General features: G+C 34.3%; 5 protein-coding genes across 5 annotated transcripts; 1 reads left to right on the top strand and 4 right to left on the bottom strand.

Moving 5' to 3' along the window:
- Positions 1 to 34: 34 nt before the first annotated feature.
- On the bottom strand, positions 35 to 4,606 carry LOC139109824 (glycine dehydrogenase (decarboxylating), mitochondrial). Its single transcript, XM_070669183.1, has 10 exons — positions 4,022 to 4,606; positions 3,860 to 3,938; positions 3,265 to 3,400; positions 2,792 to 3,182; positions 2,180 to 2,700; positions 1,833 to 2,115; positions 1,110 to 1,759; positions 576 to 1,039; positions 339 to 484; positions 35 to 270 (listed from the first exon to the last, which is right to left on the bottom strand). Exons 1-10 carry the CDS (start codon positions 4,223 to 4,225, stop codon positions 160 to 162), a joined length of 2,985 nt encoding a protein of 994 aa, XP_070525284.1. The 5' UTR covers positions 4,226 to 4,606; the 3' UTR covers positions 35 to 159.
- Positions 4,607 to 4,678: 72 nt separating this feature from the next.
- Pont (RuvB-like helicase pontin) lies at positions 4,679 to 6,728 on the bottom strand. The gene is made up of 3 exons (XM_070669197.1): positions 6,493 to 6,728; positions 5,684 to 6,359; positions 4,679 to 5,509 (listed from the first exon to the last, which is right to left on the bottom strand). The coding sequence occupies exons 1-3, from the start codon at positions 6,631 to 6,633 to the stop codon at positions 4,953 to 4,955; spliced, it is 1,374 nt and encodes a 457-aa protein (XP_070525298.1). The 5' UTR covers positions 6,634 to 6,728; the 3' UTR covers positions 4,679 to 4,952.
- Positions 6,729 to 7,360: 632 nt separating this feature from the next.
- Positions 7,361 to 9,091, bottom strand: LOC139109833 (solute carrier family 35 member E3-like). Its single transcript, XM_070669204.1, has 5 exons — positions 8,253 to 9,091; positions 8,016 to 8,168; positions 7,846 to 7,928; positions 7,626 to 7,764; positions 7,361 to 7,550 (listed from the first exon to the last, which is right to left on the bottom strand). Exons 1-5 carry the CDS (start codon positions 8,742 to 8,744, stop codon positions 7,482 to 7,484), a joined length of 936 nt encoding a protein of 311 aa, XP_070525305.1. The 5' UTR covers positions 8,745 to 9,091; the 3' UTR covers positions 7,361 to 7,481.
- Positions 9,092 to 9,491: 400 nt separating this feature from the next.
- Positions 9,492 to 16,073, top strand: Nup160 (nuclear pore complex protein Nup160). The gene is made up of 14 exons (XM_070668852.1): positions 9,492 to 9,712; positions 10,189 to 10,502; positions 10,599 to 10,716; positions 10,801 to 11,330; positions 11,413 to 12,213; positions 12,292 to 12,722; positions 12,893 to 13,114; positions 13,212 to 13,894; positions 13,958 to 14,311; positions 14,400 to 14,582; positions 14,691 to 14,857; positions 14,928 to 15,158; positions 15,239 to 15,342; positions 15,934 to 16,073. The coding sequence occupies exons 1-13, from the start codon at positions 9,628 to 9,630 to the stop codon at positions 15,338 to 15,340; spliced, it is 4,221 nt and encodes a 1,406-aa protein (XP_070524953.1). The 5' UTR covers positions 9,492 to 9,627; the 3' UTR covers positions 15,341 to 15,342; positions 15,934 to 16,073.
- Positions 15,341 to 16,000, bottom strand: LOC139109656 (uncharacterized). Its single transcript, XM_070668901.1, has 3 exons — positions 15,856 to 16,000; positions 15,692 to 15,777; positions 15,341 to 15,603 (listed from the first exon to the last, which is right to left on the bottom strand). The coding sequence occupies exons 1-3, from the start codon at positions 15,998 to 16,000 to the stop codon at positions 15,490 to 15,492; spliced, it is 345 nt and encodes a 114-aa protein (XP_070525002.1). The 3' UTR covers positions 15,341 to 15,489.
- Positions 16,074 to 17,536: the final 1,463 nt, after the last annotated feature.

Here is a 17,536-nt window from a genome sequence, read left to right as displayed (position 1 = left end):
TATATTTCGTCTACTGTCAGATTAAAAAAAAGCATTATGTTTTATATAAATAATATATTTGTATAAAAGTTATAATAAATATTTAAATAGTTCTGCATATAAGTAACTGTACACGATATATATCAAGAAACACGGTAATTGATAAACGTAACATCACAATTATTGTTCTATAGGTAAAATAGGCGGGCATGTACAAAATAGATTTTTATCACCGTATATGTCGTCTATTCTTCCAACGCTTGGCCAAATTTTATGTTTTTTCACGAAATTCTAAAAAAAAAAACGACGAATAATATTATTAATAAATGTTCGATATTTTGTGCTTTGAAAATACGTACAGCAGGGAAAGCCGCTAATTCTCGTGAATATAATCGATTCCATTCGGTCCTTATTACTTGCTCCTGTGTATGAGGTGCCATTTTCAAAGGATTCTGTACAATATCTAATTTTCCTTCTTCAATGTCTGCAATCTCTTTCCTTATAGCTATCAAAAAATACAAACGCAAATAAACAATAAAAATATTAATTCTCGATATTAAGATATTTTAAGCATTTAAATTAAAAAAAATTCTTACAGATTAAAGAATCACAAAATCTGTCTAATTCATCTTTGTCTTCGGATTCGGTCGGTTCGATCATTAAAGTACCGGCTACGGGCCAACTCATGGTTGGTGCGTGAAAACCATAATCCATTAATCTTTTCGCAATGTCAACGGCCTCAATATTAGCAGTTTTTTTGAAGTCTCTAACATCTAGAATAAACTCGTGCGCAACTAATCCGGTTTCACCTTTATACAACGTTTTATAATACTTCTCCAATCTTTTACTCATGTAATTGGCATTGAGTATAGCCACTTGTGTAGCCTTGCGTAAACCTTTCGGACCCATCATTTTTATGTAGGCCCATGAGATCGGTAAAATGGCAGATGATCCGAAAGGTGCGGCCGATACCGTACCGATATTCTTTAAATCACAATCGTCATTGTCCGAACAGTGTATTACTGGATGATTCGGTAAAAAAGGTATAAGATGACGCTTCCTATAAATTACATATATTTCATATATAACTTAACAACGAACAAGATTATAAAATTAAAATAATTACTCACACTCCGATAGGACCCATGCCAGGCCCGCCGCCTCCATGAGGGATGCAGAACGTTTTATGCAGATTTAGATGTGACACGTCGCTGCCGTAATCACCGGGTCGACACAAACCAACTTGAGCATTCATATTAGCTCCGTCTAAATATACTTGCCCACCGGCATTATGTACGGTGTCACATATATCGCCAATTGTTTCTTCGAATACTCCGTTCGTCGATGGATATGTAATCATCAGGCACGACAACGTTTTTTGATATTTATGAATCATCTCTTTTAAATGCGTCATGTCAACCGAACCGTCTTTTCGTACAAAAATTGGTTCCACCTGCATACCCGCCATTTGCGCGGATGCGGGATTCGTGCCGTGCGCGGATATTGGAATCAGACAAACTTGTCGATGTTTGTCACCCTTTGACTCATGATAACATTGTATAGCCCTCAGACCCGCGTATTCACCTTGCGCTCCACTATTCGGCTGAAAACTAATACCGTCGTAGCCGGTAATTGCACACAAATCTCGTTCCAGTTCGGCGAACAATTGTTGGTATCCTTTAGCCTGTTTGAGTGGAGCAAAAGGATGTACGTCTGTGAAACCTTTCATACTGCAAGGCATCATCTCTGTCGTTGAATTCAGTTTCATTGTGCAAGAACCCTGAAAAATAAAAACGCTAGTATTAATAAAAAAGCAAATATATGTGTACAATATTCGTAACAATAATAATCACCAGTGGAATCATGCTATGCACGAGAGATACATCCTTGTTCTCCAGAGATTTCATGTACCTAACTATTCTTGTCTCCGAATGATGGCTGTTGAAAATAGGGTGCTGTAAATATGGAATAGTACGGTGGAAATCTGACTTGTCCAAACTTCTCGCTAGAAAACTTTCATCTTTGACCACATCTTCAACCGTAATGTTTGCCGAAAATATCTTGAAAAGATCGTTTACATCTTCCTTCGTCGTCGTCTCGTCGAGAGATATTCCGATTATACTGTCGTTAAAATATCTGAAAATTTTTAGTTTTATTAACAAAATCATGAATTATTATCATTTTCTATTTTCGAAAGTACCTTAAGTTTATTTTAGCTTTATTTGCATTTTCTTTTATCGTCTGTATTGAAGTATTTGGCGACACTGCAATAGTATCGAAGAAATATATGTTATTGATTGCGTTTCCAGCTACCTCCAGGCCCTTTGCTAAAGCCAGTGTCAAATTGTGTACTCTGCTCGCAATGTTTCGTATTCCGTGAGGCCCGTGATACACCGCATACATCGCAGACATATTCGCCAGCAACGCTTGTGCTGTACAAATATTACTAGTAGCTTTATCCCTCCTGATATGTTGCTCCCGTGTTTGGAGGGCTAACCGATAAGCGTCCTGCCCGTTGGAATCTCTTGTAACGCCTATCATTCTGCCAGGCATTAATCGTACCAGTTTTTGTCGACATGCAAAGAATCCAGCATGAGGCCCACCATATCCCAGAGGCACTCCAAAACGTTGGCTCGTACCCACGCATATATCGACACCGAAATCACTCGGTGGTTGAAGTACAGCTAACGCAAGTAAATCAGTAGCAGCGCAGACCAGTGTCTGTAACAAAATATATTTTTTCAACATACGTATATATTAATAATTATTTTAAAATTACAGAACTTTGCCATCAGAAATATAATTAATATACCTCATTAGCGTGTGCCTTTTTAACGACGTCTTCGAAATCGTGAATGCAGCCAGTTGTATCGGGATATTGTACAAGAATACCGGCGATATCATTTCCGCTGGTGTCCACTTTAAACACATCTCCGATTTCGAGCGTTAAACCTAAGGAAGCAGCGCGTGTTGCGATAACGCTAATAGTTTGAGGATGCACTTGATCGGAGAGAAATAATTTTTTTCTTTTATTATGTCGATATGCCAGCGCTAAGGCCTCCGCTGCCGCTGTTCCTTCATCCAAAAGAGAAGCGTTCGCCACTTCCATTCCCGTGAAATCGCATATCATGGTTTGGTAATTCAGCAAGCCTTCGAGTCGTCCTTGCGAAATCTCTGGCTGATAAGGAGTATATTGCGTTGTCCTGACGAAACACAATAAAAGTTGTTTATGTGATTTTCTTACGCAATCTTATCGGTTCTTAATTATGTTTTAACACAATTTACCATCCAGGATTTTCGAAAATGTTACGCATAATCGTGTGCGGTACACAGCAGTTATGATATCCCATGCCTATATACGAACGCCACACGTCATTGTTCTCCGAAATTTTTGTGATCCGCTTTATTAACTCGTACTCGGCTGCAAAAATTATTATCATTAAGTACATATTATTTATTTATGTCGTGATATTATTGAAAAGAAGATGCAAAAATACGATGAGAAAAATAATATGTTGTAATATTACAGCATGTAATATCAGAAAAAATTAAATATAGAAATCTATGATATATGATAAAGTTTATTTAAGAAGAACACGTGAAAGCACACCAGACGCACGAGATTGAACTGTGACCTAAAGATAACGATTTGCGTGGTGAATTATCAGTGTTAGGGCAAGTTAAATCAGAAAGTCTCGTGACTTGTCACGTTTTCGCGGGATGACCCACGGTTATCACGTCGTACATACAAGAAAAATAAATTTTGCTGTTTATATATTTTTAAGAGAAGTTCGCGTAATTTTATAAATAATAGAATAAAGACTTAATTATTTACTCCAATTTTTCGTATTGTATATGTTAAGAAAAAAAAATTACTCACTAACTGGCTCATCAAGATTTAAGTCTCCTTTGTGAAGAATTTTAGCTGGCACTGCTGTTTCTGTTAATTCATCGAGACTCTGCAATATTCCATCATGAATAAAAATTAATTTAGTTGCACGACATAAGTATTTTCACTAAATAATTTTCTAAAGTAAATTACCTTAAATCCAATTAGTCTTAACATTTCTATTTGTTCGTGATCCCTGGGTCCAATGTGCCTTGCTTGAAATTCTTCTTTTTGTGGAAGCAATTTATTCATATTCTGCCTATGTGAACTACTTAATTGCAAACCACGCACATATCGAGTCACGGTATTATGCTTGTTTAAAAATCTGGTCCCTGCTATCTTTAAAGTGCACTGCATTGTCACTTTCAAAATTAACTCGGAAAATATTAAAAATAAATTGTAGTGCGGTGTTAATTCTTTAATGCAGTTGAGGCTGCTCGATCATCTCCTTAAAACTAAGAAGTGTTAAAGTTGATGGAAGGTTTTATACTCGGTATATAGATATCATACTGTGATGTCACAACTTCTGATTACAGCTTGAACTCTTCAGCTTTTGAACCCTGAGCCGTTCGACGTTTAAGACAATATTGAGAAATTATTTTCGCCATTAATCTTATAATGCTAAGAAATTTAACACTTGTTTTAATCCAATCTAACGAAATATTTTACCAAACAAATGTTATTTTTGCTCTTCTTTCACAAGCATTGAGTAACACGTGAATGACGTTATTTGACGCAACTTTCGTAAATTTTACGAACTATCGCAAAATAATATAATTCCCATTATTAAAACATTTTAGAAACAAGAAATTGTTTAAAAATAAGCTTTTTTTTATTAAATTGTTATTAATACGAACATTCGTACACAAAATAGTTTACTTTATAAGAGAAATCATTCTAATATATATAAGATTATTTTCTTATAATGGAATTTTTTGAATATCACTACACTATTATAAGTATATTTAAAGCAATTTAATTAATTTATAACTCATCAAAGAATCCAAATAAAATGTGTCGACAAATTTAATAATTAATTATTTTGTCTATAACTAATGTTTAAAAAAATGTGAAAAATAAAATTTTATTTCATATATTTATCTTCATTTTTTGAAAGTACCTCAGCGGATTGTTTAGCATCCCAGAAATGTTTCTTGGCTTCTTCAACGTCTGACGTATTAATGCTGGTTCTTACGTTTATTTTCGCCACTACATTCGCTGGCGTTAGAAGTTGTATTACATATCTTAAACTATTCACTCTCGTTCCGAGTTCGGCAAGAACAGACACAGCATCATCATCGATTTGCAATCCTTCTGTCACGGCTCTCAATTTTATTATCTGTTCGATCTCTTGTCTGGAATATGGAAGAGTTCTTATAATAAGAAGACGATCCAACAAATCGAGAGGTATGCCGTGCGGAGCTACGATGTCTTCTGTTCCTCTGATCACGCATCGGCCGCGATTTGTAGCGAAAATAACGATTGGCGCTATAGCACTTTCCAATGCACGATGTAAGTAAGTAAACGTCTCTATGTCTAGCATATGAACTTCGTCTACAAATAATACACCTGGTACTAGTTCAGCAATACCTTGATCGATGTATTTGTTCACCACTTTGTTTATTTCTTTCCTCAGTTTGTCTGAAATAATTTGTTTCTAATTAAACATATTTTAAATATATAACTCAATAAAAAAAAAATTTAATTTAAAATAATTATTATTTAATAAAATACAAATATTTCTTATAAATAAAATATATTCGTATAAATTTTTAAATAATTTGTTCTAAATTTTTTCTATTCTCCTCCCTTTACCTGTAATTTCAGTTTTTTTAGGTTTCATTAATTGTCCCATCATAGACATTATGTCTTGTCCTCCCTGTGGCTTGGCATTAGCTACATCCAAATCATGTAATGTTACATCTTGAATAACTTCTTTTTTTTTATGTACATCGCCTTTTGGTAAAGGAACATATTCCTCAGCTTCCAGATCGAATTCTGTAGCAAAATTATCACTTCTGCCTTGTCTCTTTACTGCCCCACTATTTGCTTCAATATAAATCACGTCGCCAGTTTCCACCTTCTCCTTTTGCAAAGATTCATATATAGAAGGATCTAATTTTAATTGCTTTGTGCCTTTAGAAGTCTTCAATCCAAGGACTACATGAGATACAGTTTTTCCATAGCCACCCATTGGATTCTCTGTCTCCACTGGTGTCAACTCAGTAACTTCACCCTCATATACTTCTTTAGTTTCTTTAATCCTTAAGCCAATGGCTCTCCTAAAATTCTCCATAAGAACCTCTGTTTTCTTAATCTCTGTACTGTAAACTTCTGAGCCCACCATTGGACAAAAAGGTACTTTGTTACCAAGTTCTTGAGCGATGGCAAGTGCTATAGCAGTTTTGCCTGTACCTGGTGGACCGGCCAGTAACACGGCACGTCCTGCCATTCTCTTTGACTTTATCATGTCAACGACAACGCCTGCTGCCTGTGAAAATAACATTTATTAAAACAAAATCTATGAAACAAAATTCTATCATTTTAAACGTATCACGGTAAAATGCAGCGTGAAAATTACTTAAAAAATAAGCAGTTTTCGCCGGTTTTAAAGTAATACTAACCTCTCGTGCCATTTCCTGACCGACGAGGCCGGCTGCATTTTGAATGGCTGTTCCATTTTCATCGAGTCCAAGACCCTTGATATGCGAGTGCGCCGAGATTCTCTGGGTCTTGACAATACTTTTTACCTCCTCGATCTTCATCCTTGTGAGTTTTTTTAACAAAAGTGGATCGACAAGATCGTGCGAGCACGTTGCTAGAGTTGTGTTTGTTCGATTCAATGCATCCCCACTTTTCGAGCGTGTGGAAATGCGCAGAAGCTTGCGTGTTGCATTTGAAAGCGCAAGCTCGTTTATTGATCTGTGTTTATTGTTCGCCAATACCTCGCTGGACCAATCGTTATTTGCAAATAAAATTAAAAGACAAATTCAAAAATCAAAACTACATCTCACGGATTGTCATAAGAAAAAAAATACACATTGTGAAAAATAGATTTGCAAGATGCTCATTGAAAACTCCGGGTCTAGCAATTGATACATTTTTTGAAGACTAGATGTCTCCTGAGACGATTATTTCTCGATAGTGCTATAGACGAGCTCATTTCATATATAAGAGCACTCTGGCAGAGCACCAGTTGGGTCCGAAACACCTGGGAAAAAGCTAACGATAAATCGTAATCTTAATTTGAAGTTGCCGCTAATTTCAATACAGTTCAACTATCTCTGCCCAAGGTGTGACGTCGACCCACTTTTGCCTTTGCAATATTGTTTTTACGACAATTATTTTTCGCTTTATACCTTTACTTTATGTCGTTACATCTTCGCGTTTCGATTCTTTTTCATTCAAGGTACGTTACTTAATTTTGAAAATTTTTTCGCAAAATTGTGGTTTTAACATTTATTTAGAATAACGAATTCACAGTCAATCAAGTTTGAGAATAATAAATAAATATTTATTACAATGTAGATTTTAACATCTTACAAAACTTTTGCGTTAAGTACAGCAATTTATTTTTATCGATTTCTTTAGTTTTGTCATCTCTAAAACGGAATCAAACTTTGTACAGAGGTTTTATTTCTCGGTCTTCAAACTGTGGTATCACCGTTTGGCTATCTTTCATCTAAAAAAAATGGCAATGTTTTGTATTAAATTGAAAATAGCAGAAAAAGAAATATTACATAAAAGTTCGACTTACTTTTACATGAGCGTATAATATAATTCCCATTAATGTTAGAACTATACCAATGACTTGATTTTTTGCTAATTTTTCATTAAAAAGAAATGAGCCACCAAGCAGCAAAAGGCAGAATTTGGAATGTCCAACCATATTATATCTGAGCATTTTGTTAAAGTGTATAACATGTGAAATTTTTGAAAGATATTTTGTAATATATTGTTAATATATATAAGGATACGTTAAAGGCGAGGTTTTTCCTATGATCCAGTAGGAAGTTAAATTCACAAAGAATGCAACTACCCCTGACAGTATCACCATAATCTACAAATTTTATACAAAATAAATGATGATTCAATCCTATAATCTCAAAAACTTCTCAAACTTCCTTCTAATGTTTCAGAAACATACTATATCTAACAGAGACCAATTATGAGTGAATGTTTGACCAACTGGCTCCCAAATTGGAATAACAATCCACAGCATAATAGCAGACAATGGTGCTTGATAAAATAACAACTGCATTGGATCCATCTGGAACTCTTTCTGTTTCCTATTTATCATCTGTAATAGATATTTTTTTTTAATTTTCATAATTTATATAAATATTATATCTATGAAATAAGAAATAACAAATGCAGTACATACAATTTGATACAGTGATGTTACAAGTACTCCCAGTGTTGCATAGATAGCACCAATAACATTAAATTGTATATCATAATAAAAATTGATAACAACTCCTAGTATAATCGGTATTAGAGTCAATTTAACAAGTATGCCAAAGTGCTTCCTGTAAAATAACATTTGCATGACTATCACACAGGGTGTTGTCAGCATTTTTGCCACCTGATAAGTGCCAACTGTATTGTAAGCTAGACTCAAGTTTGTCAAGACAACAAATCCACAGAATGTCATAGCAATCAACACCATCTCCTTGATGTCAATGTCCTTAATGCAGAAGACATCCAGCATCTCGCAGATTATCAAACCAACAAACGTCATAAAAAAATGTATCATTGACAGCGTGATATTCGGAAAGCGAGTGTGGATGTAGAGCCATTTGTTCAGAAGCACGATGATAATTGAAAAAGCTACGTTTAGTATCAGATAAAACGCAGTGACCACTTTTCTATTCATCTTTCGAGAGTTAATAATGCAACCGCTGAGAAAATTGATAATTCTGTTGACGAACTGTTAACTCTGATATCGGTTACACACATTAACAGCAACGTTAATGTGTAGGATATCAAGGTTATACATTGCCCACACGAATCCTGTCGACTGGAGAATTATTAGCAATAATACTGCGACCATTTCATTTTAATTTGTTCACCGGTCCATTTCTGAATCACGTAATTCGCGTATGCCGAACAGCGCGTCATGTCTGAGGATCTTTTGCTCGACAATTGCTGACAGTCATTCAACATTTCAGATCGACATCGTGAACTAGTTTCAATCGAGGATTATAAAATCGGGTCAGAGCTATCAGAGTCGGGTTGGGTTTGGCACTCTGGCGTAATAATTTTTTTTTTTATCTTGCCGTATTTTACTTTATTTTACTGAAGTAAAATATGTCATAATAAAAATAAAATAAAGCAAAATGTGGCAAGATAAAAAGACAATTTATTAAATAATGACACATACGCCAGAGTGCCAAACTCAATCCGACTCTGACTTGACTTTGATCTATATGAATTAAAAAGGTATAAATTAAAATATAAATAATAGATATTACAGATAAAAATTGTGAATTTTTAAAGTTTAATAATTTAATAAAATGCTCGCTTGAAGTTTGAATTATTATTTCTCGTTCTAGCTGCAATAATGCCGAGAGGGAGCTGATATGCAAATGAGATCTTTTTCTCGCGAGGTTGTCCATCTTGGCTTTTATTTTATCAAGGTGGAGGAAGCACGAGGCGAGCGCCAAAAAACTGTTCGATAACCGCTCAAATCTTCGGCGGTTTTTCTGTGATGTAAAGTGACAGTATCGTTGTAGCGTCTCCCTAAAAAGTAGCAGAACATGGTGGAATTCCCGCTGGGATATCGCGAGGTCGTGCCGGATCAAACTCTGCCAGAGAAATGGAAAGAGATAACTCTGAACACAGGTAAAGCGTGTTCTAACCTTCAGCCGGGAGACTCGGCCGCCCGGCAAAGTGAAATTTCGCTTGCGATGTCACATAAAAACGCCTCGAGGTGCTGTTCACGACGACGTGCAAATGTGATGCTCGCGAAATAATATATTGCCCAACATTCGCGAGTTGAAGTATCAATTTTTGCACGCTCGCCCTAACCTACACCTGTCTATTGCGCATTCTGTATTCTAAATTGATTTTTTGGGTTCTCCACGTCGTAAATGAAATACACGTGACCGTCTAAATAAATTTGTATACGCACCAAACGCTTAGATCAGTTTGTTGCATTTTAAAAAAAATTTGGGATTTATAATGTTCAATATTATTTAAGTGATATCTTTAGTAATCAGTGTATAGCATGGAATAAAAAAAAGAGAATCGAATTATATTAATATTTATTATCGAGAATTCATTAATAATAAAATAAATAATAAGTTTAATTTTTATAGGTGGAAGCCAAAGTACCTTGCAAGATATAAAAGTGCCAGAGAAAGCAGGTGGCTATTCATACAAAGATTCTTCCAAGTTTTTTACTCGAAATCGATTTATTTACTGGCGCATTTGCCATGATGTACTTGAATTAATTGAGCACAGTTTGGACATTAATCTTGTCAACTGCAGAGTGAGATACAAATTTACTGACACTCCAATTCTTGATGGGATTTCCATTCATGAGACAGTAAATTCAGTTATTATTTTGATTGTCACTGTTTCCAGTGTTCACAAACTTTCTTTTTCTCACCCAGATAAAATTCACAGTCAGGTGTGCACAAATTTTGTTACTTATCTTTGATACATATATTTTACCAAAAGTTATTCCATCAGCAAAATAATGTTTAATTTTTTTTTTTTTTTTAAGGAAAATATATTGAGTACATATACTGATGTTAGTGTACAATCTATATTTAGTGAAGCCTCTGTACAACATGCCAGAGATCCTCATACATTTTACATTATTTCCAATGCAGGAGCCACAAGTAAGAGCTTTTAGAATGTAAAATAATAAAGCAATAAATTTAGTTGCAGTTTTTTTTAAGGACTTACCTGAAAATTTTTTTTAGATTCTCCAGTGCCTCATGCAGCAGCATCATGGCTTACATTGCCACAAGAGGAAGCATTGTTTGCTCTCGCCTATAGCTCGGCTACTATATTACTTTTAAGACTTGATACTCTCACAGGTTTGGTGCACACTAGCGAACTGAAGCAGGATTCAATAATGCCGAAATTTTTAAGTGGTATAGCCACCGCGTTTAGAGGACGTAATACCGAAGCTCATGTGGCCATGTCACTCGTTATACACAATTATGGCAGCGATATGTTTCTATTCGCATTATGCCGAGAGGGCAACGTACGTATATGGTCCTGTAACAAAACACAATGCGTAGCTGTGACAGACGCAGCGACCGAAAGTCGCGTTGTGTCTCAAGGTGCGCAAGGCCATGTTTTAAGGAAAGCACTGGGCAACGATAACGAATTGTATCTTGCGACTTTCTTAAAATTTGGCACGGGATGCGAATTCAGCATTTTGAAACCCGTACAGGATAACGGCATATTTAAGTTTGTTAGATTATGTACGTTATACGCGCCGGACGTGAGTACTTTTATTAATACGTCATTTTTTGTAATTTTACTTAAAAAAAAAAAAAAACTTAATTAACATTATTTTTTTGCAGCAACATTTGGTCGATTTTGCATTTACGCCAACTAGATTATGGGCAGTTTGGAGGACCGCTGACATGGATGCGGTGGCAGTGACGCACGCACATTTACCGCTAACGCACCGCATTAATCCCGAATGGGAAACCACGATCTTGGAACAAGCGCGCGACAGAGATTATATTGTAATCGAACCTGGAACAGATCCGAAGGAAGCATACATTAATTATATTTTTCACCCAGGTCAATTTTCATTAGCGGACATTACAAAAGCTCTGAGCATCTACAGAAGATCTAATATAGTAGCGGAAATGAATTTTTCACCGGCCGTTTTAAAAGAAAGAGTATGTATGGCCGTAGAAGCCGAGATGCAGGCGGAAGCAATGGATTATGTGATTACAGATGAAGATTATCTCGAAATCGCTAATCGTTGTTGGTCGAAATTTTATTCGTGTGTAGTTCAATACCATGCCAACGGTACTCGTCCTGTAGGTCTATTGCTATTGCCGAACGTTTACGGCGCAGTATTACTGAAAAAGTCCTCATTTTCTCTTCTAAGACCAATGGAAGCTTTGGAGCATCTGGTACTTTGCAACGATAAATCATATATTTCTCGATTCAAGACAACTCCTGTTCTGTCGCAAGATGAAGATACATGTCAAGATTTAATCGTATTAATGTCCGCTCTAGTTATGTTAGGCGAACAATTATCTGAAGAAATTAAAACAGAAATTGAGAAAGAGTTGTATCATCTGAGAAGTCCAGATATTATAATTGACGATTTACTATCAAAGCTGATGTTGGAACCCGACGATGCGGTAAGTATTTTTATTAATTTATGTTTTCTTTATATGTTGAATATTATTTTTATATAACACATACATTATTAATAATAGTTATCGGATTTTGACTTCCAATCGGAACTCTGTCACAAATTGAGTAACGTTAAGGACATATCGGGTGCAATGGCTATGTTATTGGAAGCTTTGACATATGATCTTGGGCAACCAAATAAATTGCAATTTGAAGACGACCACGATACTTCAAAAATCTTATTAAACGTCAGTCATCTCTTTGGCAGTCAGCTTGGAATTTCTGCGGTAGCGGAAACAATAACACAGATAGCGCTCTTAAGATTTTCCATCTGCAGAGATTTATTAATGCTACAACAACTCATATTACTGCGTCCTGAAATATTTAATTCAAGATCTTTACATACGATAAGATCATCGTTGGCGCCGAGAACTGTTATACTTACTCAAGCTTATTATGTTGTTACATGGATATGCGAATCAACGGCAACGTATACTCCTTCACAATCACTGCTGTAAGTTTTGTTATTTCAATATTATGTAAATGTAAAAACTACAAGGTGTCCGAAATAAAATGTCAATTCTCCTACCCATAATTTTACGATTTAATATTTTATTTCGGACACTGTATAAATTTCTCATGCAATATCTAAATGCAGCGTTATAAAACATTTTAATATTTTAGTGAATCTAGCTCTCAACGTCTTTCAACTCTTAAACTCGCCGATTCCCGTATTAATGTTGGACAGAGGCAGCATCGATCTCTTTCACTGTTAGAATTGTTTATTCATAGCAGTGGTGCAAAACATGCTCATATTCTTATGGCACAAGCGAATATGGATCCGACCACTTTGATACCATGGCATTATAGTATGCTGACGCATGTGACGCTTATCGCGCAACTTGTGTATCCTTTAATAACAGTCTTTGCAATTTTTAGAAAGCGCAAATATAATAACATTTCAGATTTATTCTTTTTATATTTTCTTGAACAAAGCGATTAGATGGCCGATATCCGGAAATTTTATTTTCCCCGAGTGGTTGCTCTCTAGTTGTCAATTTCTACTTGTTCAAGAATACGTGAGACTTCTAAATACATGGTGTGAATGGAATAGCGCCTCGAGAAAATTCATATTAGCTGTTGCCTTATTAGAAATGGGAGAAATGCAAAAGGCATGCGATCATTTTCTTCGTGCTTCCAATGGAATATTGACCGACGTGTTTTTAGTGGATGCCTTACTCAATTCTAATATGACGTCAAGAAATAAGGATCTAGTTCATTATTACCTAAAAGTTATAAAATTGTTCGAGGAACATAATGCGTCTGATTGCATAATAGAGATTGCCGAAACGGCCATAGCAACCGCCGACGCAGACGATCCGAATTTACCGACGCTACATTCCATAATATTCGCACAGCATTTAAATTTGGGTCATCACACGGAAGCCTATCATTGTTTGAATGTCAATCCGGACCCCATACGTAGAGTGGACTGCTTACGGCAATTGGTTGTAACGTTATTCGAAAAGAAGTTGTTGATAGATTTAATTTCATTTCCCTACGTTGATATGTACGAGGATCTTGAAAGAATAGTTGAAGGCAGAGCCAGAAGCGTTGATCTTATGGAAAATAATTATTATAATTTTCTATATAGTTTTCATGTCAATAAACAAAATATGAGGAAAGGTGAGTTTTTTTGCTATAATTGAGCATGTATTGTTATTACAAAATTTTTTTTCATTTTTATAGCCGCATCCGTGATGTACGAACAAGCTATGCGTTTAAGTCAAGAACCTCATTCCACGCCAATTATAGCAAAACAAGCACAATGTCTATTGGCGTGTATTAATGCTTTACACCATGTAAGCGAGAAATATAGATGGATTGTGAGGCCCGTAATTGATCAGAGTATTCCTAGTGAAATAAACTTGTCGAATCCCCAAAAAAAGAGAAGCATTGATGGAAAAGAAGTGTTACGCTATAAAATAAAAAAACAAATCGAAGTACTCGAATTAGATGATATCAAAAAGGAATATTATATAGTAGATGCAAGATTAAGAATATCGAAAGTAAATTCTGAAATGCATATAGTTACGCACAGTGGTAAATACCTCTTAATTATATAATTAATTTTTATAAGGAAAATGAACAGATCTTTTTATTGTAATTTAAAAATCGAAAATTATTTCAGAACTATCGGAGCTTATTGTCACCTTGTGTAGTACTGGCTTGTACACAACGGCATTACACTTATGCGATGTATTTAACATTAGTAAAGCCTCTGTACTCAAAAGTTTGACTTCTCAATGCATCAAATTAAGTCAACGTGAAGATCCAAACGCTTGGGATTGGCTAATACAAAATGATATATTTGGTATAGTTTTTATAACTTTTAATTAATTAATTTAATTAATTAAAATTTTTTTTTTAATATTCCTTGATTATTATATATTATATAATAATATGTAATATTTTTCTTTAGATATTGGAATATCGAATACAAGTATTACAAACACGGCATGGAGATTATTGGAATACTTTACATTAAAGCACGAAAAGAGTGATAACTGCGAACTACACAAGGCTGTTGCACAAAAATTATTGCAAGATGGAGCCTTTTTGCCACAATGGTTGTTAATATCGTACAAAGTGAGTATTTAACGCTTTATATAATATTCTATATATATATAAAATATTAATTTCTATAAAAATATTATAGAAGCGAAACGCGTCAGAGCTTCTACGTCTTATGTTAAATACCGGTCGATTAGTGGAAGCCAGCGATTTAGCAGTAGATTATATTAATGCAGTATTAGGTAGCGGTAAAGAACATTTTGGTCTTGAAACACCATTAGTGGCTACTGCTCCACCTATTTGGTTACCACTTAATACCATAGAAGTACTATTAAGTGAGTTACAGCACTTGAAAAAAGACTCTGCTCATATAGAGGTATAATAAATCGATTTTTTAATAAATTATATTTTAAAATTAATACCATAATTTAATATATAATAAAATTTGTATTTTAGAGCTACGAAAAATTAAATGCAACTTTAGAAAAATATCTGGAAATAGTAGAACGAGTTTCAAAAGATATGATTAAATTGAAAGTGATGAACGAACAATCCTAGTAGTAAGTAACATCTTTTAATCACTATGTATAATTATTACAAAAATTTTTATATATACTAGCTTTGAGCTTCATGTTTGATATACATATAAAAGAGAAACTTATGTCATATAACAGTCAATACATATCTAATTATTTGGTATAAATGCATTATGTATAAACTGGATCATGATTAAGTGAAAATATAGTTGTCAATATGATAATGAGAGTCAGAATCACAGTGACAATCGCGGCTACTGTATGAGGGCATCGTTTGAACAATACCTATAATTGCCAAAATTTTAAACTTTAATTAAATATTTTATTAATAAAAAATGAAAAATTATGATTAGAATAAATTTATAGTTATTACCATTAACAAAACAAATACCGCAAGAAAAAAAATAGATCCGACTGGTAGCAAAAATGATGCAGCCCAATAATGTCTCATTTCAGGTTCTAAAACAAAAAAATTATGTTTAAAAGTTTTTTTTTTAATAATTATATAAAAACAATAGACTTTTTTTAGATACTCACCTGAATACCAATTTTGGTCAAATTTATAAAGTGGAGAAGGTGATCTTATTATAATCTTTTTATATTTTTCAATTCCAGAATCAAGCAAACTTTTTGTATCTACAGTTCGTGTATCATCTATCAAATGGTCTCTTGCGATGTACATACTTTTGTCAATTTATATTATTAATATAATAACTAAAACAGTATAAAAAATAATTATCATTTATAATTTTTGAAGTTTTGATTTTTACATTTATTAAGTGAGTTTTTCATTATGTAATAAGAACATATGTATCATGAGTTAATGTGCCAAGAATGGATTGTAATATACTTTATACATCTTGTTAGAATACAGTCAATGGTAAGGATGCTTTGTTAAATGTTTGAATTTTAGTTTTAAATTATTGTTATCTCTCATTATTTATTATTATTTGTATAACTTTAGAATCGACAAAATGCAAATAATAGAATTAAATATCGTTGTCACATTTTCCTTATTTCTATATTGCAATCTTTGCAACCTTACCTCTTCTGTAATCTAGCAATGTTTATTGTATACAACATTCTCATTAAAGACTGTTACTGATTTGCGTCGTTCTTAATGATAGTATAACATTATTACATAGTTATTTCTTCCATTTTTACATTGAATATTACTAAATAATTTTCTTATTATTTATCACGAGTTTTATGAAATAACACTGTGTTTATAAATTGATATTTTTACTTGAAACCTTAAATCTTGTCATACTGTTTGAAATTGAAAGTAAATTTTACTTTAAGAATAAAACAAGTAATCTGTATAATATATTTATAATATATTTAAAATATATTATAATATATTTAAAAAAAATTGATATTATATAGTCATGTGTGGGATAAGAACATTTGTAATTATTTAATCAAATTTCATAATAGAACATATATTTTAAATTTAATGTATGTTTCAGCATGTTCGTAATATTTTCTACGATTGTATGTACGTGTAATTTAATTGTAGATATTTCTAATTATAGTTTACGAAAAAGAATGTACAGCACTTGCAAATACGAATTTACTGTCGAGCAAGCTTCGAACCCGCTGGCAAAACATACTCAAGCATACAAAACGCTGACTCTCAAGCACACCGTTCTGCAAGATCAATCACATAAACTTGAAGATAAATCTGACTCGATCATCAAATGTATTAATCAACATTACTTCAAATTAGCGACGAAAAGACGCGATGTGCGCGCATATGTGTGCTTACCTTGACGTGCAGCATCTTCTTTTGCAAAATCATCTCGATTATTGCCCTCGCCTGGAAAGCAGCGGCATCAGAAGTGATATCGCCCGTGCTAAAAACAGAAGTGGATTACCGACCAGGTCGACGCGGCGTATGGTTATCGCGTCCGAAACGGAGCGTGCATCTCAGTGTTTTATTGGTTTTATTTGTACGGGCCGAGCGACAAGAAGCGAGACAAACAAGTTAAAAGTTCAAATCGCTCCTCTCACCGCACGCAGATACCTGGGGCTCCTGTACTCGGTGCCTGCGGACAATTCATAGGCAAGCTTGCCTCCCCTACACCCGTCGGCACCCGGCGTGAACCAAATTCATCTCTTTTTCTCGTCTCGGAATCATATTTTCCTTCGCCGAAGCCTGGTGACGTGCGAAGGGAGCGCGGGGATAAAATAAGGAAGCACCGAGGCGTAAGCGACT

The sequence above is a fragment of the Cardiocondyla obscurior genome, linkage group LG18, assembly GCF_019399895.1.
Source record: "Cardiocondyla obscurior isolate alpha-2009 linkage group LG18, Cobs3.1, whole genome shotgun sequence".
In the NCBI taxonomy this organism is placed as follows: domain Eukaryota; kingdom Metazoa; phylum Arthropoda; class Insecta; order Hymenoptera; family Formicidae; genus Cardiocondyla; species Cardiocondyla obscurior.
This window is presented reverse-complemented; position numbering and strand designations above follow the sequence as displayed.

What these genes read in the sequence shown, in the direction of transcription:
- LOC139109824 (XM_070669183.1), bottom strand. Translation starts at nt 4,225, where the DNA reads ATGCAGTGCACTTTAAAGATAGCAGGGACCAGATTTTTAAACAAGCAT. An exon ending in AAATCTTGATGAGCCAGTTA is followed by an intron (nt 3,401 to 3,859) that starts GTGAGTAATTTT and finishes TAATTTTTGCAG; the next exon opens with CCGAGTACGAGTTAATAAAG. An exon ending in AATTAGCGGCTTTCCCTGCT is followed by an intron (nt 271 to 338) that starts GTACGTATTTTC and finishes TTTTTTTTTTAG; the next exon opens with AATTTCGTGAAAAAACATAA.
- LOC139109656 (XM_070668901.1), bottom strand. Translation starts at nt 16,000, where the DNA reads ATGTACATCGCAAGAGACCATTTGATAGATGATACACGAACTGTAGAT. An exon ending in TGACCAAAATTGGTATTCAG is followed by an intron (nt 15,778 to 15,855) that starts GTGAGTATCTAA and finishes TTTTTGTTTTAG; the next exon opens with AACCTGAAATGAGACATTAT. An exon ending in CGGTATTTGTTTTGTTAATG is followed by an intron (nt 15,604 to 15,691) that starts GTAATAACTATA and finishes TGGCAATTATAG; the next exon opens with GTATTGTTCAAACGATGCCC.
- Nup160 (XM_070668852.1), top strand. Translation starts at nt 9,628, where the DNA reads ATGGTGGAATTCCCGCTGGGATATCGCGAGGTCGTGCCGGATCAAACT. An exon ending in CAGATAAAATTCACAGTCAG is followed by an intron (nt 10,503 to 10,598) that starts GTGTGCACAAAT and finishes TTTTTTTTTAAG; the next exon opens with GAAAATATATTGAGTACATA. An exon ending in ACTCCTTCACAATCACTGCT is followed by an intron (nt 12,723 to 12,892) that starts GTAAGTTTTGTT and finishes TTAATATTTTAG; the next exon opens with TGAATCTAGCTCTCAACGTC.
- Pont (XM_070669197.1), bottom strand. Translation starts at nt 6,633, where the DNA reads ATGAAGATCGAGGAGGTAAAAAGTATTGTCAAGACCCAGAGAATCTCG. An exon ending in GTCAGGAAATGGCACGAGAG is followed by an intron (nt 6,360 to 6,492) that starts GTTAGTATTACT and finishes TTATTTTCACAG; the next exon opens with GCAGCAGGCGTTGTCGTTGA. An exon ending in TAAAAAAACTGAAATTACAG is followed by an intron (nt 5,510 to 5,683) that starts GTAAAGGGAGGA and finishes AAATTATTTCAG; the next exon opens with ACAAACTGAGGAAAGAAATA.
- LOC139109833 (XM_070669204.1), bottom strand. Translation starts at nt 8,744, where the DNA reads ATGAATAGAAAAGTGGTCACTGCGTTTTATCTGATACTAAACGTAGCT. An exon ending in TAACATCACTGTATCAAATT is followed by an intron (nt 8,169 to 8,252) that starts GTATGTACTGCA and finishes TATCTATTACAG; the next exon opens with ATGATAAATAGGAAACAGAA. An exon ending in GGAAAAACCTCGCCTTTAAC is followed by an intron (nt 7,765 to 7,845) that starts GTATCCTTATAT and finishes CAAAATGCTCAG; the next exon opens with ATATAATATGGTTGGACATT.